The 23,144-nt window shown below is 45.0% G+C and overlaps 1 protein-coding gene and 1 pseudogene across 1 annotated transcript; one reads left to right on the forward strand and one right to left on the reverse strand.

Moving 5' to 3' along the window:
* Positions 1-1,302: 1,302 nt before the first annotated feature.
* Vps16 (VPS16 core subunit of CORVET and HOPS complexes) lies at positions 1,303-22,839 on the reverse strand. Its single transcript, XM_046433694.2, has 24 exons — positions 22,689-22,839; positions 7,890-7,978; positions 7,574-7,671; positions 7,360-7,488; positions 7,135-7,279; positions 6,916-7,031; positions 6,697-6,819; positions 6,513-6,568; positions 6,077-6,166; positions 5,884-5,978; positions 5,657-5,733; positions 4,852-4,983; positions 4,620-4,747; positions 4,454-4,489; positions 4,152-4,260; positions 3,863-3,997; positions 3,664-3,772; positions 3,475-3,572; positions 3,283-3,390; positions 2,886-2,963; positions 2,628-2,797; positions 2,459-2,555; positions 1,697-1,800; positions 1,303-1,593 (listed from the first exon to the last, which is right to left on the reverse strand). The coding sequence occupies exons 1-24, from the start codon at positions 22,739-22,741 to the stop codon at positions 1,449-1,451; spliced, it is 2,520 nt and encodes an 839-aa protein (XP_046289650.1). The 5' UTR covers positions 22,742-22,839; the 3' UTR covers positions 1,303-1,448.
* On the forward strand, positions 9,665-9,759 carry LOC124086022 (small nucleolar RNA U13; annotated as a pseudogene).
* Positions 22,840-23,144: the final 305 nt, after the last annotated feature.

Here is a 23,144-nt window from a genome sequence, read left to right on the forward strand (position 1 = left end):
TGTCCAGATACTGTGGAGCAGACACAAACCATCCTGTTCAATTTTTTTTTTTTTTTCCCAGTGCTCGCACATGCTGGGTGAGCATTCTAACAGAGCTGCAGACCCAGGCACTATCTGAATTCTTGACCACATATAAGTAGTGAATATAGCAAATGATTATTTTAGAATTTGAGCTATACCCCCTTGGAGGATTTTCACAAACTTACATTTGCAAATCAGATGGGGAAAAAGAAAAGGACATACCTTACCAGGTCCCAAGTCTCCCCCTCTTTTTAAAAAAATATTTTTTAGATGTATAGACCTTTATTTTTATTCATTTACTTATATATGTGGTGCTGAGAATCGAACCCAGTGCTTCACACATGCTAGGCAAGCCCTCTACCACTGAGCCACAGCCTCAGCCCCTCCCCCTCTTTTTTGAAGTGTGGTTATGCTTAGGAGTATTAAGGGCAGGGGTAAGGTTTGAAGCTCTAATGAGACCTGCTATCCCGCCAGGCTTTGGTTTTCCCCTTTGTCCTCCTGCTAAACAAAAGAGGGCAACACAAAGAAAATGGTATGCCCTGGGTAATGGGTGCATTGGAGTACAGACTGAAGGCTGGAGACAAAGAGCAGAGGGCCAAGAAGACTCCCTACTGATTGGAGGTGAGGTCTCCCCTGGGTGGGGGTGAGGTAAGGACAAGGAGTCTCTAGTTCACAGTTCTTAGGCAGAATTGAGATGTTCTAGCTTCCTTTCCTCTTCAACCCAGACACCACTCAAGAATTGCCACCACTATAGCAGGGCTCTCTAAGGCTTCTCCTTCAACTCCCACAACATGCCTCTCTTAAATCCTGTGGCCTCTCCTCAGGGCTCCCTGATCACAGAGGGTCTGATTCCCATTCCAGCTTGAAGTCAATCTGGGTTTCAAATCCTTGTTTTGCTACGCATTTGCTATTAGCAACCTCCCTGGTCCTCAATTTCCTCTTATGTTAGCGGGTTGATGTTATCTATCTCACAAGACTGTCATGAGAAACGACATAATAATGGCACAATGTTTAACATGGTTCTCCTGAGTGTGTGCACAAGCACATAGTGTTTTTTAGTGTGATTCTTGCTGAGTTTTGTGCTATTTATCCCCATAATCTTCCTCAGGTCTGTGAGCCTGATAGAACTTTCCTTGATAACTATATGGAGATAGACAGGGCCCTCTTGTAAAAACTCTACCTCCAGTACTAACACCATCAAATGCATGGAGTTCTGCTGCAATGTCTAGATGGTTCTGCCTCAGATTTGCTTTTCTTAGGCTGGACTGCATAAGACAAGCATTCTAAAGTGTCCCATCTTTATTTACAATGAGAGTCCCCTCCTCTCCGGCCCCTTCCTCAGCTTTGCTCTGGGGAACGAGCTGGATAAAGTACTCCTCCTGCCAAGTCCAGGGTCTAGGGGAAGAACCCCCTGAAGGAAGTGCTCCTCACTTCTTCTGGGCTTGTGCTCTGGCTCGTTGAATCTTGTCAGCTGTGGCTCCATCTGCGGCTCCAGTGCAGTGGGACAATACAAGGCTCAGCTCAGCCTCATTCCGGTGCTCGATGGCCACATCTGCAGCCTGAGCTACATCCCTATGGTTGGAGCAGAAGGGGAGATGGTATTGGGACTGCCCAAGGGCACCAACCCTGCCTCTTCTCAGCCACCTCACACCCACAGGGCCCTGATTCAACGCACCCGACGAGAAGCAAAGCCTTGACCTTTTGCTCAGGACCCACTCGGGAAGCGTACTTCTTGGCCTCATATTTGTTGTGTTGTTTCATGCAGATTTCCACAAAGGGCTTCACAGGAGAGGGAAGGGTTGAGAGGTAAGACAAAGGATAGCCTGTGTTCTCTTCTGAGCAAAGCCCAATGGATACACTGTCCATATGTATTTTATATACCAGTCCCAACAATGGCAAAACAGTTGTGATCTCAACATGCTTGGGGCAGGAAAAAAACCCAAACCAAAGGCCTGTTAGAATCTTGAAATCTATTATTTTCATGCTCCTCCTCCACCATCCACCACTACCCACTTGACAACAGGCATTTGCTGCCACTTGCCCTCTCAGGTCTTGTTTTCTCTCATGGTTGCCATTATCAAATTTGCCCGCCACACCTTTGAACCCCTGCCACAGGATACAAAACCCTGTGACGTGATATCTTCCTCTACCCAACAGGTGCACCTTTTCAGACCCCCGTTTCCCCAACTCAAGCAGGAAAGCCCAGGCACATGTTGTTCCTGCTGGCACTTTGGGGGAAAGCGGCTCACTTTACACCTCCCTTTGCAGACAGACTCCAGCCCATCCTCCAGTGCACTCAACACTGTGGATGCTATCTGCCCACACATGGGCTAATACATGGGCAGCAGAACAGGTGCCTGAATAAGTCATCCTACCTGTCTCCCTGCCCAGGACTACCCTCGCTACTGGGGGCTTGGAAGGAGTACCCCTGACTTACCAGGTAACCGATGGGTGATTTCTTGCTCTTAGAAAACTTTTCCAGTTCCTCCCAGTCTTCCAAATCTGCCAGGGCAGTCAGCTTTAGCCACCAAAGCCTGCGGAAAGCTGGGCTTAGAGGTTTTGCAGAAAAGGCAGGTTGTCCACGTGCTGCCCAGGTCCCTATATACCTCTTGTCAGGGATGCGGAAATCACGGGCCAGTTGTTCTGCACGTTTGTTATGGCCGTTGAGGATGAGGGTGGTGACTGTGTCATGTAGAGACAGGTCTAGAAACTGGCCCCCCAACTCATCTTCTAGGCGCCTTTGTAGCCGTAGGAGCCGCATTTGATCCTCTGTAGCCTGGGGACCAGGATGAGGCAGGTCGGGGATGAGAGAGACAAGAGCAAGAGGGGAGGCCAGGCAGCTCTTAGAAAAGGGTAAGCCAAACCTTGGCTGCAAACTCATTCTTGGCCTTGTAGAAGGCATCAGCTGCTGTCTGCAGAGCTGCTACTCGTCCCTCAATACGCTACAAAGACAAAGGGAGACTGAGTTCACAATGCAAAGGACCTTGGCCCTCCCCACCCAGGTGACAGCTCCCCAGTCCCTGTGCCAAGGGTCACCAAGGTCAGCCTTACCCACTAGGGGCACCACTCTGGTGTCCTAGAGGGATGACTAGCTCCTTTGGAACCAGCCCCCATTCTGGCCACACCTTTTCTCAAACTCTCCCTTCAACAGTGAGGATGTTGGATGGAGTGTGAACCAAATGCTAAAGCCTACATTCCCGGAAAAGGCAACAGACTAATAGCCCCAGCTCATGGGCTCCACCCACTCCATGGACCTCAGACCTCTCCTGTAGCATAGCTGGCTTGAATGTGGAAGCTGCCCAGCTCCTGGTGATTGTCATCTTGATTGTAAAGGTCTTTCAGCGTCTCTAGCTCCTGATGCTTACAGAACTGGGCAGAGGGCAGGCCATCAGTCAGCAATGCCAACTCAAGGGCTCAGGCAGCTCCATCCTGCTACCTGCCCACCACACACACCTGTCGGTATAAACTCAGGGCCATGGGCTGGTTCCGGAGGGTCATGAAAAAGTCTCCTCGGTTCAGCTCGTTCTTCAGGTGCAGCAATACTGTGAACACTGTAGGAATAATAAGATAGGCTGGGAACTCTACCCTTGGCCCTCCTCAGCCCAGATGACCCAGTCTGCTTCTCACCCAAACCCTGCTCACCCAGGTCAGTGTCCCCACTCTCGATGGCCTTGCTCAGTGCTAGTTTGCTCCTCTTCATCTTTAGGAGAAGGGGCACTTGCTCCCCTGAGCGTGGCTCATATTCCAGCAGCTGCAGGGTGGGGAGGAAGGCAGAGAAGAGCTGGCACAGGGGCCTTGAAAATTCATATCACAGAATCTGGAGAGGGCTGGGCACCCACACCTTGATGGCCAGCTCTGTGCGGCCACAGCCATAGGCCCGCGCAGCAATGTCAGAGTACGAGACACCAGGCGTGTCCCCCAGCTTCTGATTAATGGCCCGTGCAACATCCTCATCTGATACATCTTTCTGCTGCACCTGCAAGGTGTATGGGGGAGGGTGTCATACACATCTATATGTCACTCCTTATCTCCCAGCCCCACAGGGCCTTGATCAGACCCTTACCCCCTCATTCCACATTTTTCACCAGGGCCTGAAATCACCTAAATGCCCTTGGGTCCCACATCCTTGCCTTGTAGCAGGCCCAATGGGCCAGGATCCTGCTGACGCCCTGTACTTCTGGAAGACGCAGGTACTCACATATCTGGATGGCCAGGGGATATAGCCTCCGTAATACAAGCCTGGCAGACAAGGAGGGTGAGAGAGCACAAGGGACAAGGTAGGGCAGAGAAAGGGAGCAGAGAAGCCCCAGCCTGTGCCTCAGGCCTCCAAAACCTTAAGATGTGTCAAATACAATGACCATAAGACTCTACCCAAGGCCATAATGCCCCCGCCACTTACAGCCCTCCTATAGCATCCCTGGGCTTTCTATACCTGTCCAGCAGCACCTGGATGGTGAGCTGCTTATATCTGTATTTTCCTTGGTTAAGGATCCAGATGGGGATAAGTCCTGTTTGCCAAGTACCTGCAGACCACATCTCCAGCCCCTTCCCCAGTCACCCCCAGCTATAAATACCCTCCCCTCCATGCTTGAGGATACTGGCTATAGGTGAGGGGAATCCCAATGTGGTAGTCCCGGACAGCATTGAGCACACGCAGGTCCTGACACATGTGCACGAAACTATCAGGTGGAAATCTGTCAAGGAAACACTTCCCAAACGAAGCCGCCTGAGAAGAGCCAGAGGGCAATGGAAGAAAGCTTTCTCCACTGCAAAAACCAGTTCACCTCCTTCCCAGCATCCCCTCATTCCCAGAACCCTCTCCAGCCCAACCCTGAGCAGACTCTTCTGCATGTCTGGTCGGTGTTCGTGTCCTGCAGCCTCAATGCACTGCTGCACGGCCTGAGTCAGCTGCCCCAGCTCCTGGATTTCTCGTAGGTACTCATCTGCTTTCTGGCTTTCTTTCTGCAGGGAGAGGTTCGGTGATGGAGCAAAATGACAGAGAAACCCCACATTGGCCCTTAGCCCCTCTGGACTATAGTTCAAATGGGCTGGTTTGGAGGGCCTGCATAGGCTGGAGCCTGAACTCTCTCACTCTGTTCAGTATAACTGAGATCATCCCATGTTGGCTCACAGTTGCCTCTGGGAGGCCTTGACAACTTCTAACAGTAGTGCTGACTTATGCCTAGCTGGAGATAGCAAGGACGCCCTATCTTTTTCCATTACCATGTGGAGAAACACCCATGTTACTTGAATTCCCGAGCAGTCCACCAGTATTCTCCCTGAAGCCCTCTTTTTATGTGTCCTCGGCACTGAGGACTGAACCCAGGAACACTTAACCACTGAGCCACATCCCTAGCCCTATTCTTTAAAATATCATTTTAAATTTTATTTTGAGACAGGGTCTCACCTAAGTTGCTTAGGCCTCACTAGGTTGCTGAGGCTGGCTTTGAACTTGTAATCCTCCTGCTTCAGCCTCCTGAGCTGCTGATACAGGCATCTGAAACCCTCTCTTGATAGGTGGCACCTGGCTGTGCCCACACATGCCCATACAGGGGCAGAGGGCTGGACCAGTCAGGGGGCAGGAAGAAGGGACTTCTTCCCATCTTAGGGCCTGGGAAGAAGTCCATGGATTTACCTCATACTCCTTCTGGGCCTCCAACAGTAGTGCTCCGGGGGCCATCGAGGCAATTTTGAAGATCTCTTCACTGGCCACTGTGGGAGGGAGTCGGTGAGTGTAGATGGGGCAAGAAACCTTCAGTCTTGCCTCAATACCTAGATCCTCCTTTGGCCACTGGCCTAGGGCAACTGGGATGTTGAGGAGCCTCTACCCCGGGTTACATGATACCCTTGTGGGGACCTCACCTGGAACCTCATGTAGAAACTCATGGGTGCTGCGGGAGAAGATGCGGACCCCATCAAGTTCAGGTACCAGGTAGGAATCCTCATCAAGCACAAACCTGAGCTTGGTTAAGGTTTCCAAGAGTGTCTAAAGTTAGGGTGGGGCCAGTGACCTCCCTCCCCCCTCCCACACCACAAGGCAGCCCTTCAAGGATACTGAATGCTCTCAGGTGCATCGCCCACCACCATTAGCAGCCTCTCCCAGGCCACCACGACAGCCCTTTCCTTGCTGCGAGGACGACTGCACCTGTTGACAGCACCATACACACAAGTCTGGGACACTTCCAGGACAGCAGACCCACAGCCAAGTCTCCCACATCACTGCTGCATCCCTTTGCCCTGGTTCAGCCCTGCACAAGACTGTGCCCTTATTCTATTCTTTTGGCCACAGGATGACCTGTCTGCTTCCCTCTCACCCCTGTATCAACAGCTCCCCATGGCAGCTGAAGCCCACCAGGACAATGGTTCCTTCAGTGTTCATTGGCCAAATAGAAGATCCAAGCTCTACTTGGTTTGGCCAATAGACAGGATGATACTGGGTGTCCCCAGAAACATGTTTCACTCCCATCCCCAAATAACACCACTATTCTTACCAGACCATCTGCTTCGGGGGTGCCCGGATGTTGCAGTTGAATTCACACAGCTTCTCCTGAAAGGGGGCAGGGATGTCATGGCCCTATCCCAGCAGTCACCAGTCTGATTGAAAAGTCCCTCCCTTACCCCCCAACAGATTTTCATTGGACAAGTGTAGTATCCCCTGTTATTCTAGGATCACACCTTGAGTGATGCTGTCCCCATCCAGATATAGCCTGTGTCTGTGAAGAGCGCCAGGTGTCGGTAGGTGAAGGAGACAGCCATCTGCAGGAAGCTGCTCACTCCTGGGGCTAGGCCAGGAGGCATCTGGGGCAGGGCGGAGTAGAATACCAGATGGACACTTCTCAGAGCCTTCCCACTGCCTCCCTCGCCCCTCCGTTTCATTCTCACTCAGGCACTCACCACTGCAGAGCAGGTTGCATGGTCCAGGAGGTAAAGATCAGGCCCCACAGCCAGGAGAATGTGTGCTACTCGGTCCTGGCAGAGTGTGGTCCAGCATGAGGGTGCACTTTGTAGACCTGCAACCAGGGAAGGGGACAACCTCATGATTAATAGAGCCCTCAGCTGGTCCCACAGTCTGGAGGCACATCTGTGGCGCTAAAGAGCTATCTCAGGGCTCACCTGGTACCTCTGGCATCCGGCGGAGTTTGAGATCGCCCACATTGGCACTGAGGGTAAAACGATGGGCCCCCGTGAGGATGGCCACCCCAGAACCAAATTCAGTGTGAAAGATCCGGGCATCCAGAACCCGGTTCTGGAGCACCTCCTGGGGAAAAGGACCATGGGTTGAGGGAACCACAGGGTCATAATCCCCATCCTCTTTCCCAGCCCCCTGTGACCCCTTACATTGCCCATGCTGAAGTGTCTTCGGAAGTCACCATGAAGCCCATAAACCAGCACTGCACCGTCTTCCTGCACACAAAGCAACTCCTCCTCAGCTGACCAGCCCAGGGACACCACAGGTCCACTCTTCCACTGCAAAGAGAGACTCCTGAGGCTCTCCTTGGAATAAGGAAGCCCTGCCCAGCCCACAGACCCAGGGACAGTCTGGAATGCTCACCAGTAGGCTGGCCAGAGGCATACCGGAAGCAGAGTAAATCTCAAGTACTGGTCGCACGCTGGCAGCTTTCTCCTTCCTCCAGGGGTTCCTCAGCAGCGCTGTGGTTTGAAAAGAGATTTCTGTCCTAGACTCTCAGGCCCCATGCAGGCCTCATGGACCAGGGTCTCAGGCCTACCCATGAGGCTGACCTTAGGAGAACCAAAACTAAAAGCATTTTAACAGAGTGAGTTGGCAAAGAACTACCTGACAGCAAGGCCCTCAGGAATCAAGTTCATTCCAGGATCCCAGAGCACGCAATAGGGGAAGGACAACTTACCAATGGGGCCCCCATAGGGTGCAGCAGCCACCAGGCAGTCCCTGAGTTCCTCTTTCAGGTCCCAGTCCATGCTGTACAGTTCATATTTCCTGTCCACAGAGATGAGCAGATATTAACTTCCTCACGACCCTGCATCTAGATAGAATAAGCCCTAGAGGAACCCTTAAAGTCCCCATTTGTCCTTCATGGGGAAGGAGAGTTCCCTCACAAAGTAGAGGCAGAGAGAGGAATAACAACTAAAAATTGACTACATGCCTGCCTAGGAACAACAGAGGAGGGAGCAGAGGGTATTAAAAAGGAAGGATGGACTTTGGGGGCTAGTATCCATGATTGGTAAGAGCTCCTGAGGCAGGTTTCATGACTAATATCCAAGGCACAAACTGAGACAGGACTAGGGTGAGGTGGGAAATAAGACCCTCAGAGAAAGTCTCTCAGGGGAAGGAATCTTTATTCTATTTCTGGTTCTTAACAATGAATCAGGCTGTGAGATTTAAACCTATGGGTCCAGCTATGCTGAGTGATGATGAACTGTCCCAGAGCATCAAAGAAATCCAAGGGGAGCTCTTCTGTGAGATTGGGCTGGTGAGAGGGTTCTGGATTGATGGCAATTTGTGAATGCTTGGCTTATTGGAGGTAAGAAAATCATGAGCAGGCATGAGATGACTGCAATCTGAGATGTGCATGAATCACCAAGTGTGTATCGAATAAGTTGGAGTAGGTAACTTGAAGCATGCCGTTGATATTTGGAGGTAGGTAAAAGGGGAGAGCCAAAGGACAAAGAAAGAATGGGCACTATTCCAGGATGTCAAGAGAGACAGTATTTAAGGAGGGCATTTTGGCTAGTATCATTTCAGCAGCCTTCCCATTAATGATAAGGAAGATGCTCACCATTACCTACCATTTGACATATATCTTTGAGTTCCAGATAAAATAATTAAGGAAAAAAAATGGGTAGAGCAAGATTATTACTATAGGTTGAGTGCCCATAATCCCATAATCCAAAATGCTTTAAAATCCTGGAACATTCTGAGCATTGTTTCAGATTTTGGAGCATTTGGGGTTTCTGGATTTCCAGATTAGGAATCCTCAACTGTTATATCCATGCAAATATGCTAAGATCCAAAGAACTCTGAAATCTGAAATGCCTCTTGTCCCAAACTTTGGATAAGAATACCCAACCTGTATTTGCACATAATATGACAATCTACTTTAAAAATCCAAAGCAGCCTATGGAACATAAGATAGCTCAACAGGGTGATCAACAAAAATCAATCCATTTTCTAGAGAAAGACATTTTTTATACCATAGCAAGACTCATTTGAAATGTAACATTTGAAGGTGGGAATGTGGCTCAGTGGTGGAGTGCTTGCCTCACATGTGCGAGGCCTGGATTCTCTCTCTCACTACAGAAGAGAAAGAGAAAGACAGAGAAATATAACTTTTAAAAATCATAGAAATACAATTTCAAGATACCCAAGAATAAAACTAAAGAAAATTTTTGCAAAATCACACAGAAGTTTCCTCAAAGGTATAAAAGACATGGAGAAATTTTCCAAAATGTTTTATAAATGCATAGGAATTCTGATAAAATCCTTCCTCACAATTTTTTTTTGTGTGGAAGATGCATAAACTGGTTCTAAAGTTCATGATATGGAGGATCATCTGAAGGAAAATACCAGAAAATATTTTAAAACATTTTGAAAATATGAGAACAGATACATGCCAAATTTCAAGCACACTATATAAACTGAAGTTAATTAAAACTATTGTTTAGGATCCTTTTCAGTTCATAAGCATGGTTGTTCATGCCACTGCGTGAGATATAACTCCCTCTAAACTTGTTGCAACATGGCACATTTCCTGCCTGATGTGAAAAAAAAAAAAAAAAAAACTATTGTTTTAGCATAGGAAAAAATAAATAGATCAATGTAAGAGAGCAGAATCCAGAAAAGAACCTGGGAATTGAGCATATAAAAAAGATAGCATTTCAAAATGGTACAAATTGATATTTGAAATGAGACCATATGGGAAGATTCTCAATAATGTTATTTCGTTACTTAATCTTTACGATAATATATCTTCCAGATGGATTTCAAGATTTAAATGTTAAAAAAATGCCATATAAGAAAAAAAGATCTTCAATATTTGTACTATCTCAAAGTAGCAATAATTTATTTTTTATTTAGTGCTGGGGATTGAACCCAGGTTACTTTACCCCTGAGCTACATCCCCAGCCCTTTTCTATGTTTTATTTTTGAGATAGTGTCTCACTAAGTTGTCCAGTCTGGCCTCAAACTTGCCATCGTCCTGCCTCAGCCTCCAGAGTTGCTGGGGTTGCAGGCATGTACCACCATAGCAATTTCTAAGCAATAATATAAAATATACAAGTCACAAAGAAAAATTAAAAAATGGGTTAAAATTAAAATTTAAAAAGTAAAAATAATATACATTCATTTGCTTCTAAGAAATGGTGGAAAGACAACAATCTCTTATGAATGGTTACTTGCAGGTGAAGGGCAGAATTGTTAAATAAGGCCAGGGATAGTAACAGAACGTTGATTTATTTTGAAAAAAAAAAACACAATAACAAGAGAGCCTGCCTAGCATGCTCAAGGTCCCAGGTTCCACCCTCAGCAACCCCCTACCAAGAGTCACATTTACAGTTATTTATTAAATAATTAACATTAGAAAACCTTTATACATTTTTTAAAACAAAGTAGAAAGACATATGTCAAGAGGAAAAAAATGTATATAATACATGGAAAAAGGAATAATTTTCTCAAAAGGCTTCAGTTAATTTTTAAAAATAAAAATTATACTAAAAGAAAAATGGTCAGGAGTTCTATCATACTGTTTTATGTGAAAATATTTAAAAATTAAACATAAAAGGTTTGGAGGTGTAGCTCAGTGGTAGGTGCTTTCCTAGTATGCATAAGGCTGAGTTTGATCCCCAACACCATAAAATCAACACACAAACAATTTAACTAAAAATAAAAACTGAACATAAGAAATTTGAAAAAATCTAGGCTGATACTTTTATAATGTTGAGCTATGGAAAGGTCTTTCAGAACAAGATACAACTCAGAAACTATCAAGATTTATGACATAAAAATTTTAAATTTGTATATTAAAATTTAGTATATGGGCCAGGGTTGTGGCTTAGAGGTAGAGCACTCGCCTTGCACGTGCTAGACCCTGGTTTCGATCCTCAGCACCACATAAAAATAAATAAGTGAAATTTAAAAAAAAAATTTAGTACATAAAATAAAAGCCTAGTGACCACTATGAAAAGATGTGTAAGTTTTATAACAAAGGATTAGTATGAAGAAAAAAGGCCTCCTTTACAAATCAACAGAAAAAGAAACAACACACTAAAGAAATGATCAAAGGATATGAAGACATATCTAATTACTAGGTAAAGAATTTTTTAAGTTTTCACTTTAAAAAAATTTTTTTTAACCTTTATTTTATTTATTTATCTTATGTGGTGCTGAGGCTTGAACTCAGTGCCTCACAAGTGCTAGGCGAGCGCTCTACCACTGAGCTACAACCCCAGGCCCAAGTTTTCATTTTTTTTTTAATAGTTGTAGATGGACAGCATGTCTTTATTTTCTTTGTTTATTTTTATGTGGTGCTAAGGATTGAACCCAGTGCCTCACACAGGCTAGGCTAGTGCTCTGCCACTGAGCTATACAGACCCAGTCTTTTTACTTTTTATTTACTCTTTTTTTTTTTTTTTTTTTTGCAGTACTGGGGATTGGACCCAGGATTGCTTCACCAATGAGCTACATCCACAGCTCTTTTTGAGACAGTGTCTCACTAAATTGCCCAAGCTGCGCTCAAACCTGCCATCCTCCTGCCTCAGTCTCCAAGTAGCTGGAATTACAGGTGTGCTCCAAATTATTTTTATGTTTTGGTCATCTGATTGGAAAAAACAAAACAAGAAACAAATAAAAAATCTAGTACTGTTGAAGATGTGGGAAATGAACACTCAAGTATAAATGGATTGGCTCTTACAGAAGAAAATGAAGTGCTATCTATTTGACTTTTAAAATGCAAATACCCTTTGACTTAGCCTAAACCTTGCAAACTCTCTTTAAAAATTCATCAAAATGGGGCCGGGGTTGTGGCTCAGTGGTAGAATGCTTGCCTCACATGTGTGAAGCACTGGGTTCAATTCTCAGCACTGTATATAAATAAATGAATAAAATAAAGGTCCATCAACACTAAAAAATATTTTTTTAAACAAGTTCATCAAAATTGGACTAGTTAAATAAACAATAATAGGCCCACCCATTCTGGGGAATGCTATGTAGCCATCATTAAGGTGACCTGTCATTAGTGATGTGAACTTATCTCTGAGATACAGTGGAAAGTAAAACGAGTAAGCTGCAGCTCAACATTGACCATATAAGCCTATTTATGTAATAAAAAACTGAGTATGTGTTTTTGACAAACACATTTAAATATAAACATGTTTGTGTACAAATATATAGAAAAATGCTCAGAGGCTTCCAAACAAAGCCAGAAAAAGCAGTTATCTCTTGGAAAGGTGATAAACGGAGTGACATATAGAAGTAATGTTTATTTTTGTACTAAATATTTTATTAATTTCTGAAATATTGAATTTTATAACCCATATGCATTTCTTTTGACATTTTGTTACTAAAATCATTGGGTGTGGGGCTGGGGCTATGGCTCAGCGGTAGTGTGAGGCACTGGGTTTGCTTCTCAGCACTGCGTATAAATAAATAAAAAATAAAGGTCTATCAACAACTAAAAAAATTTTTTTTTAAATCATTGGGTGAAAAGTCTGATAAAAATATATATTTACATAGAGCTATCATGCCAGTTATCAATTGATTGCCTTTCAGTTCCAAATTCACCCTTCATAATGTACTATGATAATGGGCAGCACTCTCAAAATTTTCAACCATACAGTGAACACAATGTTAAGCTTTCCCAGTAGAAGAGTTCCTGAAAGCTATGAATAGGCCAGCAGGCAGGGTGTGAGGACACCTGGTGGTGTTAGGCCCCCTATGCATCTGGAAAACCATGTCTAGATCAACTCCTGGCTCTCTGAAGACACCACACCTTGGGCTTCCTTCCCATGATAAGCAGCAGATTCCTTTGCATACCAAGACGCCTGGTCACTAGCTGTGCCTCACTTGTACCCTATCACATTTTCCATTGACTCCCTTTGCACAATTGTACATCTTTACCTATGGATGCCATGTAGTCCAGTCACAGGAACCCACCTCTGGTTGCACATGCACATTCTGGGGCTTCCAGCTATGGTTTCCCTGCATCCCCTACCCCTTGCACCTTAGAGAGTAACCTCTTGGTTCCCCAATACTATAAGTCAGCTCTAGTCTGATATAACCAGCATCCAGTGGGCTGCAACCATATTTTCTCCAACAGGTCTGAACCCCAGTCTAGAGAGAGGCTTCTCTTCCCGTGTTTGCCATTCTTGGGGTACTCTCCCTCATCCCTAAGATACCATATAAGATTTTCTTATATATTTTATATATACTTATGTCATAGATTACTAATTCTTTATATTAACTTTTCCAATTTAAATCTCCTGGCTGGATCCAGATAGATACAGACTTGGTATAGGGAATGGCCCCAGGAGAAAAACCCCTAAAGAGGGAATTTGGGAATTGGTTTGGTGTTGAGCTCTTTGCCAAAGGGAAATGGATGACAGAAACCTATCATATGCTGTGGCATCACAATTAACCAAGCCTGAAGTTTACTCTGATGAGGTGCCAACTGAAGCACGTGCTTTGGGAATGGCTTCCATATTTAAACGTGTGGCATTAATGATGACTACAAGGATTCTGGTATGGGATGGATTATTATGAGTTCACATGAACATTTACAAAGAGAAAATGACGCTGGCACAAATGGTGTGCCAGTCTGGAAAAAGCTTTCCCCTTCCAAGTTTGCCATTCTTGAATAAGGTAATCATAGGGTTTTCAAGCCAAGGAAGGCTAATCTCTACAGAGATGGGAAGGTAAGCTACTTTTACTGCTAAGGGAGGCTTGGAGTGACAGGGGTTCCAAGATTGTCAGTTTCCTCTGGGTCTGATCAAAAGTCCCTGTTCAAGTTTCAGGATCCATTGTTTTGATCAGTGCCTTAACCTACACGTGAGAAATGGCTTGTTGTTGAATTCCACTGTTATAATTCAGCAACCCACACAATTAAATTTTATGTTTTATTTTTTATTTATTTTCTACTTGAGGTAGAGGTCTTGGAAGCTTCCCTATCTAAAGCTGACCAGGTTAACAATCCTGAGTGAGTGCCTAATATAGGGCCCCAGTTTGGCACCATTCTCAGGAGGCCAGCCTGCAAGTTGATTACATTGGGCTTCTTCCATTATGGAAGGACAAATCGGATTTTCCTTTCTTGCCTCTAATGTGTTTGCCAGCACCCACCATCTGTAGATTCACAGAATGCTTTATTCACCCTTATGGCATTCTGCAAAGCACTGCATCTAATCAAGAACTTCATTCCACAGCAAGGAAAGTGCAACAGTGGGCTTAGGGCCATGGAACCAACTGGTCTTACCATATATCCCATTACCCACAAAGGGCTGGCCAAAATTTTTTGAATCAGTTGCAAACCCAATTGGGAGCCAGCACCCTTTAAAAAGATAAGGGTCTGTCTTTTAGGATGCAGCTTATGCTGTGAATCAGGGACTATTAGGTATTACCTTCCCCATAGACAGAATACATGGGACCTGGAATCCAGGGGTAGAAGTGGGAGTGGCTCCTTTCACTATCACACCTAATAACCATCTTATAAAAATGTTGCTTCCAGTCCCAGAACTTTGAGATCCAATGGCTTATAAAGCTGAGTCTCCAAGAGGAGAATGAAACACAATGATGGATTTATTGAATTAGAAGATAAAGAGTATCATCTTGCCATCTTGGGGTCCTATGCCTCTGAGTCAACAGTGGCATAAAATATGAGGTTGATTTACTAGGTAAAGTGATTGTTCTGATTACAAAGAGTAAAATCAAGTTGTTGCTACATAATGGAGGCAAGAAGGACTGCCTGAAATCCAGGGAGTCCTGGGGGTGGGGGGGCTCTTAGTGTTTCCATACCCAACAGTAAAGCTCAATGAAAAACTTCAGTAACAAAAAACAAAAATAGACTGGGTGAGGAATGAAGGCTTGGATGACTCCACGAGGTAAACAACTATAGCAATGGAGGTTCTGGCTGAGGGCAAGGGAAGTAGGGGGTGGGCAACTGAAGAAGGAAGCTACAGATATCAACTATGACCTCGTAAGCAATTATAGAAATGAAAACTGGAATCGTTTTTCCCTATTTTCTCTATGCTTATTACATCAATGTGCTTATATTTATATACTAGCCATTATCTTCTACTTCCCATTTTTATTTTATATACAAATTACTAGAGGTTAACATTACAATTTAGTTTTGGGGGGATTTTTTTTTTATATCAGGGTTTAAACCCAGGGGCACTTAATCACTGAGCAACATCCTCAATTCTTTCTACTTTTGAGATCAATTTTATTTTTGTTATTTTTATTTTGAGCAAGCTTAGGGCTGGTCTCAACTTGCGATCCTCCTGACTCAGCCTCCAGAGTCACTGGGATTTTAGGTGTATGCCACCTTACCCAGAACAATTTAGTTTTTATAACAGAATATTTTCAGTGGGATAGTGGGTCTCAATGTGAGAACTAATGGATTCAATAATGGATAATAACTTAAGATTGTTCTCTTCTCATTTTGTGAAAGAATAGTTCTACTTGTAAGGATAATAGTATCTTATTAAGCCAGAAATGATTGTTTTGTTATTGTAAAGGAATTCATAGGTGTGCAGAAGGCTTCCTGAGAAAGCTAAGAAGTCAAATGGGCCAGTTATCAAGTTATTGCCTCTCTGCTCCAAATTCACCCTTCAGTACTTGATCTGAAGTGAGCTGAATGTTAAGCTTTCTCAATAGAGGGCGCCAAAAGGACACTGCAGGAGGAAAGGGCTCTCCTGCTGCTTCCAGCAGCTCCGTGGTCTGTGGGCACTGTGGGTTTGTGGACACCTGGTGGTTCTCTGCCCCAATAATGTGCCCAGAATACACAATCCCTTGATGAGCTCACAGTGTTGGCCGGGATGGGGGTCTACCTACCCGCAGCTCTGAATGCTTCCAGTGCTGCTTCAACTTCCAGACTAGCCACCAGCTATGGCTCACCAGTAACCCATTTGTGCCCACAAGGGCTGCTTCTTGCTTCCCACTGGTCAGCCCTGAACGATGCTCTAGATTTAAGCTCAGATGAAGACTGGGGTATGTTAACTGCAGTGAAGAATATCACTGAGAACATGGTGTTCAGGCCAGAGTAATTGGTCAGTGAGAAGAGAGAAAAGGGAAGTAAGCACAGATGGGGTCTTCAGTCAGGACTTCAGCGGGGACACAGGGAGAGAAAGAGGGGTGAGGAAGGACCTATAGGTTAGGAAGGATGGGAGATTTAAGTATGCTTGAATCTAATAGGGAACACTGGGACAGAGATGGTGGAAAACAACGCAGAGCTGTAGCCTTGAAAATATAGATCAAATTCTTATGACTCGCCCCAGATACTATGGCATCTGCCCTAGGAACCTGCACGTAGCTAACATCTCAGGTGATCTTGATGCAAGGGGCCCTGGATGATAGCTGGAGAAACACTGTGGCTAAGTGAGGACAGGGGATCGGCACATGATGTCTAAGAAGGCAGGGAGCCAGGGATGTGGCTGAACAGGGGCACCTTTCCTTTGGTTAGGGAAGAGCAGGTTTGGTCAGGGGAAGCCTAGGCTTCCATGCCATAACTTCCAGTTCTCTGGGAAACATGAGATGAAGTCAGCTATTGGGAGGGGATAGCAAGGAGATTACAATTTTTAATATTCCCCAAGTATTTTAATTACTCACAAGTATTTCATAGTGTAATCATTTACAAGTAGAGCCCTGAGGTGAGTGAGTATAGAATGACTTCATCAAGCTAAAGCTGTGGCAGCGGAACTGTAGTAGTCCCAACCTAGCTGTTGGGTGACCCTGCAGCCAGGTGCAGGTAGAGATGGTGAGAGACTGGTGCACAGGGAGGTGGTCCTGTGCCAATCAAGTGCAACCAAAGGGCAAAGGAACAAGATTGTTAGGGAAAAGGCAAGAAAAAGAAGTGACTGCCCATGGCTGTCCAGCTAGCCGGACAGGGAAGGAAACATCTATAGAAGGGGCTCTGCATGTGGACACCAAGACAAAAGAGAGCTCCATGGATGGGGACCCACTGAGGTTAAAGGGCAGGTGAACCAGGAGGTTTCAGAGTATCCATTCGGACAGGAGTCTATGGTCCAAGAGGAGGCTGTGAATTTAACACTTCTGAGGTAGAGCAGTTTTGGATGAGCACCAGGGTTGAGCGGGACTGGGGGAGAGAGTGGCTGAAGTGGATAAAATCACTGTGAAGACAGTGGCAAAAGTTGGGATCTCCAGAAGCCATGGGCCAAAACCTCCAGTCGGATGTGGTCTAAGAAACTGGCAATAATAGACCAAGTATGAAAGAGGCAGAGCCAGGCATAAAGGAGCCCTGAAAGAGGTACAGAAGAAAGGGTCAGGGAGCAAAGAGCAACAAGGCAAATCACCTCTCAAAGTCTTCAAGCTACAGTAGGCTTCTCAGTGAGGTGACTCAAGCTGTGCTGCAAGGATGCTATGGATGTGGAAGGGGAGAGTGAAGGGCAGCCTCTCAGAAAAGCCTAAGGGTGCGGACAAGCTGTACCCTCAAACGGAAAGGCCAGCTACATCTTTCTCCTCCATTTCCAGGTCTCAGAAATGGAAATCTTCTGAGCAGCGGAAATGAACCCTGGATTCTTACATTAGAAAACTATTATACCGACTGTCCTGGCAGCCTCAATTCTAGCTCCTGCAAGAAACAGTAAAGAAATCCCTATGGCAATGCAGTTGAACTGCTGGAGCATCATGGTGCACCATGATGTGACAAGAGCCCCTTTGTGAAACAGGCTGGAGTATCAAAGCCCTGGGGAGAGAGAAGCACATCAGATCTTGATTTAGGAAAACCCAATAATCCCCAAATCCCTAGTCCCTAAAGAGAACCCATTGTCACCCCTGAAATCCCATTCCTCCAACCTGTCTCAAAAAGGTTTTGTTGTTGTTGGGTACTAAGGACCCAACCCAGGGCCTTATGCATGCTAAGCATGCACTGTATCACTGAGTTACAACTCTAGCCCTACTATAAAGGTATTTGTACACCATGTTTATGCCAGCATTATTCTCAATAGCCAAGAGGTGAGAACAATCCAAGTGCCTCTTGACTGAAGAACTGAAAAGCAAATTATGGTATATACATATGATGGGATATTATTTAGCCTTAAAATATGGCTAAATGCCAGGTGTGGTAGCACAGATCTGTAACCCCAGCAACCTGGGAGACTGAGGCAGGAGAGTCATAAATTGAAGGCCAGCCTCAGCAACTCAGCAAGACTCTGTCTCAAAATAAAAAATAAAAAGGGCTGGGGATGTAGCTCAGTAGTAAAGCACCCCTTGATTCAATCCCCAATACAAAATATTAAAAAAGAAGAAGGAAATTATGACATGCTATAATGGCAATGAATCTTGAAGACATTATGTAAGCCAGTCACAAAAAGACAAATGTTATATGATTCTGCTTACTATTAGGTACTTAGAGCAATCAAATTCATAGAGACAGAAAATAGAATGATGGCTGCCACTGTCTGGGGGAGGGGAAAGTGAGGAGTTGCCATTGATGGGTACAGAATTTCAGTTTTACAAGATGAAAAGGTTTTGAAAATTGGTGGTACAACACTGTGAATATACTTAACCATACTGAATACATTAAAAAATAGGATGATAAATTTATATTATGTGTATTTAACCCAATTTTTAAAACATTTGTTTATATTAGCAAAAAAGCAAAACAAAAACACAAGTATAGTACTAAAATAGTCTTCCTCTCTTTTAAGAACATCAGGGATTCATAATCCTTTCTTTTACCATAAGAATGTTTCTGAAAAGCTTGAAAGTCAATGTGCTCACTCTCTTCTCTGCCAAACTCACTTTTCCTTTTTCATGATTTGAAGCCAAAACTCAAAGTCATCCTTGATTCCTTGTTTTTCCTCCTCCCTCCCAAGTGCAGTCATTACAACCTCCTTCTGTTTCACCAACTAAATTGCTCAGGCCCCTTCCACACCTACCATCACTAACCCAGTGCTCACCACCCACAACTTCTCCCTAGGCTCCTTACTCAGTCTCTTTTGCTTCCATTCTTCCAATTACTTCCATCTTCTGCCTCCAGAAGGAACTTAAAACACACAACAATCCCCAAGCGGTGCAAATCCATTCATGTTAATCTTTTCCTTAATTTAAATTTCTCATGTTTTTCAAATAAGATGGTCTATAAGTTCCTGTAGAGTGTGACTCCTAAAAGAAGGACATCAACCTCAGCTTTTGTCTTGCCTGTTGCCTGTAGCACTCCAATCCCACTGGCTTTTTAGGTCACTGGGAGTGTTTCAGACCTTCCTACCTCAGGACCTTTGTATATGCTCTTCTTTAACCCTCCCCCTGCACTTAAGTCTACTTATCTCTTGGATGGGACATTATTCTTTCTTTTAAAAAAGTCTTCTTGGGGGCTGGGGTTGTGGTTCAAGTGGTAGAGTGCTCGCCCAGCACATGTGAGGAACTGGGTTCAATCCTCAGCACCACATAAAAATAAAATATTGTATCCACTTAAAACTAAAAAAGAAATATTTTTTTTGAAAAGTCTTCTTTATCTTCCCCCACTCCCAATCACTCTCTTCATCTCTCTCATTTTTTATATTGGAATTAAATCCAGGGACACATACCAATGAGCTATGTTCCCAGACCTTTTTATTTTGAGAAATGTCTCACTAAGTTACTGAGACTTGCCTCAAACTTACAATCCTCCTGATTCAGCCTCCCGAGTATTTGGGATTACAGATGTGTGCCACCATACCCAGTTTATATGCTTTCTTAAGGTATGTGCTCCTACACCTCAGTGATTATCCTTCATAGTGACTAAGACCAAACAAATACCTAATGGTTATTAATGGTCTTGCCCTGTGACTGTTAGCCCTATGAGAACAGGAAGAGTACATGTCTGTTGTATTGGTCAATACAAGTTCAAACTAGCAAAGGCTGGGTCAAATTAAATAATGGCAATAGCTCAAGGATAAAAAGGCTAGACTTCTGCCAGGCATAGTGGTGCATGCCTGTAATCCCAGCAACTCAGGATTTTATTTTATTTATTTTTTTTTTTAGGATAAAAAGGCTAGACTTCTGCCAGGCATAGTGGTGCATGCCTGTAATCCCAGCAACTCAGGAGGCTGAGGCAGGAGGACTGCAAGTTCAAAGACAGCTTCAGTGATCTAGTAAGGCCCTAACCAACTTAGTGAGACCCTGTCTCAAAATAAAACATAAAAAAAAGGACTGGGGATATGGCTCAGTGCCTCCTGGATTCAATTCCCAGAACTAAAAAAGTCTAGATTTAGAGTCCCATAAGACCTGGTCACCATTTTCTCTCTTTGCCTTCCCCAATTTCAGAATTTCCAGAATACTACCTCTAGTGCAGAAGAATCCTGTCCTGCCAGTAGGACTCAAAATGCAATGTCTCCCACCTGCTTATCATTCAATTCACGTACTAGAATACAAATATGTCCTAGGATTGTACAAATATGAAGAAAATAAAGAACCTTTACTTAAAGCATTTTCAGTACTGAAACTAGAACATGTTCTTACATTTTCCTGTTTAAAAAAACAAAACAATTCTTATGCTTTAGCGCAGAGTCTAGAACTAGACCATTTGGGTCTAAATCCTGTTTCTACCACTTACTAGCTACATAACCTGGTCTACTGTAACCTGGCCTCTGTGACCCTCAGCTTCTTCATCAAAAGGATGGGGCTAATCATGATGCCTACATTATGAAGTTGTTAAGGTTAAGCAAATCAACACACAAGTACTCAGGATAGCGTCTAGCAGATAAGAAAGTTTAAATATCTGTTAGCAACTTAGAACATGTTCTCTACAGCAAGATTAAGACCCTTAATCCTTTCTGGCAGTACAGAACAGGTAAGGGTAGATTGGCCAACCAGCTCCAGGTCAATAGTATGCACTCAAGACTTAGATTTTTTAAAAAAAACTTTAGTGGTCTAAACAGGAGTTCAGTGGTAATGAGGACATTGTCTTTTGTCTTTGATTCAACAGACCTGGGCAGGCAATATGTATTTTCAAGAATACTACAAATTAATATTTTAAAAAGTGAATGCTGTGTTAACTAGGTGGTGAGTGAACACTAAATGATATGCTAACTTTGTCAGCTGGTATCTCTTCTCTACTGAAACACATAAAATCATTAGTATTTCCTACTGATTTTAAGTAAACTTTTGCAATTTTTTCATATTGTATAGGCATATTTCATGATAATTCGTGAGAATTATCATGAATAAATGCAACAGATCTCTAAAAATTGTTACCAGGCATTTAACTAGGAAGTGTATCATGTTGCAAATCAAAAATTACATTTAAAAGTTTGAATACATGAGTAAGAATAGTAGTTTCATCAGCAGAAATGAATATCTTCTATTGAAAAAATATCCTGATGCAATGTCTTTGCGATCTTTTAATTGTAATTCATATGATATCTCCCCCCCCCCACCCAGTGCTGGGGATCAAATCCAGGGTCTCCCTAAAGGCAAGGGCTCTTCCACTGATTTATATTCCCAACTCTAAAATTATTCTTTAAAAATTTAATTGGAAAACTGTTACACAGAAGACACTTCTAAACATGCACTGGAGATAAAAAAAAATGCAAGAAACATGATATCAGCCCTCAAAGGGCTTGGTTTAGCAAAAGGAACTCACACAAATATTGCCCTACTGTATCACATATAACAGATCTTAGCACCAGGCCCTGTGAAGCCTAAAGGATTTCAATCGGGACAGGGCGAAGGAAGGTTCTAGAAAGAACTCTTGAACTAAGTCCTGAAAAATGAGCAAGAATTCTTCAGTGAGTTAAAGAGGGAAATGGCAATGCCCACAGAAAGAACTGTAGGCTGATACAAACATAGAAAGCCATAAAATATCACTGTATGTTGGGGCCCTGAAATTCTGTGCAGCTGGAACACAAGCTTTGGATAAGAGAGCAACAGATGAGGTTGAAGACACAAATACGGGCCGACAAACACATAGACTGTATTTTAGTTTACAAAGGGAAGTTGTTGAAAAATCCTGATCAGGCTAACGATGTTTTACAAGTTAATTAAAATCCCTGGTTTAGGACTCCCGCGGGAAGGCTACCCCGGACCAGGGGGTCCTCACTTGCGCTGTTCCAGGATTCACTGACAACTCGCCCCCTACTCCCTGCCTTGGTCAGCACAGACACCCCGCCCGCCGTGCGATCCCGCCCCCCTCCGAGCGCCCCTGTGGTCTGACTTCAGCAGCACTTTCCAGCAGGAGACTGGGTACTCGCTGTCACCGCGGGCGGCCTCCTTCAACGAGATCTGAGCATCCTTCCGGAGGCTGACAGACCTAAACTTGGGAGTGGCAACCGCTCATCTCGGTCGTTTCTCTGAAGCAGGCCCGGCTCCCTGCCCAGAGGCAGCGGTGCATTAAGTCCCTGACTGACTGACAGGGAGAGCCGGCGCGGGGCGGACCCCAGCGCCCATAGTGACAGGGGTGAACGCCGCCGGCTCTACCCTGAGACCCGAGCCGGCGGGCGAGCGAGGTAAGCCGGGCTGTAGGCAGGAGGGCGGGGCGGCTCACCGGTAAAAGGCAGAGTCCCCGAGCGGGTTCCAGTTCGCGGTGTAGCAGTCCATGGCTGGTGCAGACAGCGGCTGGGCAACGTTAGGACAGCCACCTAGCGCGGGCTCCAGGCCGGCACTTCCGCTTCCGCCCGTCCGGGTCACGTGTCGAGGCCGCCTCTGCGGCCATCACCACTGTGGGCAGCTGCTGTCGGCCGTCGCCGTGCCCCCCGCCCGCACCGGGCTTCCCACCCGCCCGGGTGGGCCTGACCCTGGCTCCTGGGCCCCTTAGCAGCTGACCCTGCCGCTTTTCTATCCCCTCGGGCGTTGAGGGTGCGCAGGGGTGACATGGGTGACCGGAAGTGGGAGCTGTGAGCGACGCCGCCTGGGGCGCCGAAGCCCGAGGCGCCGTCGGGGCCACCGCGACGCACGCATGGAGAGCGCTGGGCGTCGGGCTGCGCACCGACAGCTAACCAGG

Source organism: Marmota monax, unplaced genomic scaffold (assembly GCF_021218885.2).
Source record: "Marmota monax isolate L192 unplaced genomic scaffold, Marmota_monax_Labrador192_F-V1.1 WCK01_AAM20220418_F8-fsc00014, whole genome shotgun sequence".
Classification (NCBI taxonomy): domain Eukaryota; kingdom Metazoa; phylum Chordata; class Mammalia; order Rodentia; family Sciuridae; genus Marmota; species Marmota monax.

What these genes read in the sequence shown, in the direction of transcription:
- Vps16 (XM_046433694.2), bottom strand. Translation starts at nt 22,741, where the DNA reads ATGGACTGCTACACCGCGAACTGGAACCCGCTCGGGGACTCTGCCTTT. An exon ending in AGGCCCAGAAGGAGTATGAG is followed by an intron (nt 4,984 to 5,656) that starts GTAAATCCATGG and finishes CTCTCCCTGCAG; the next exon opens with AAAGAAAGCCAGAAAGCAGA. An exon ending in TTCCGCATCCCTGACAAGAG is followed by an intron (nt 2,556 to 2,627) that starts GTATATAGGGAC and finishes AGCTTTCCGCAG; the next exon opens with GCTTTGGTGGCTAAAGCTGA.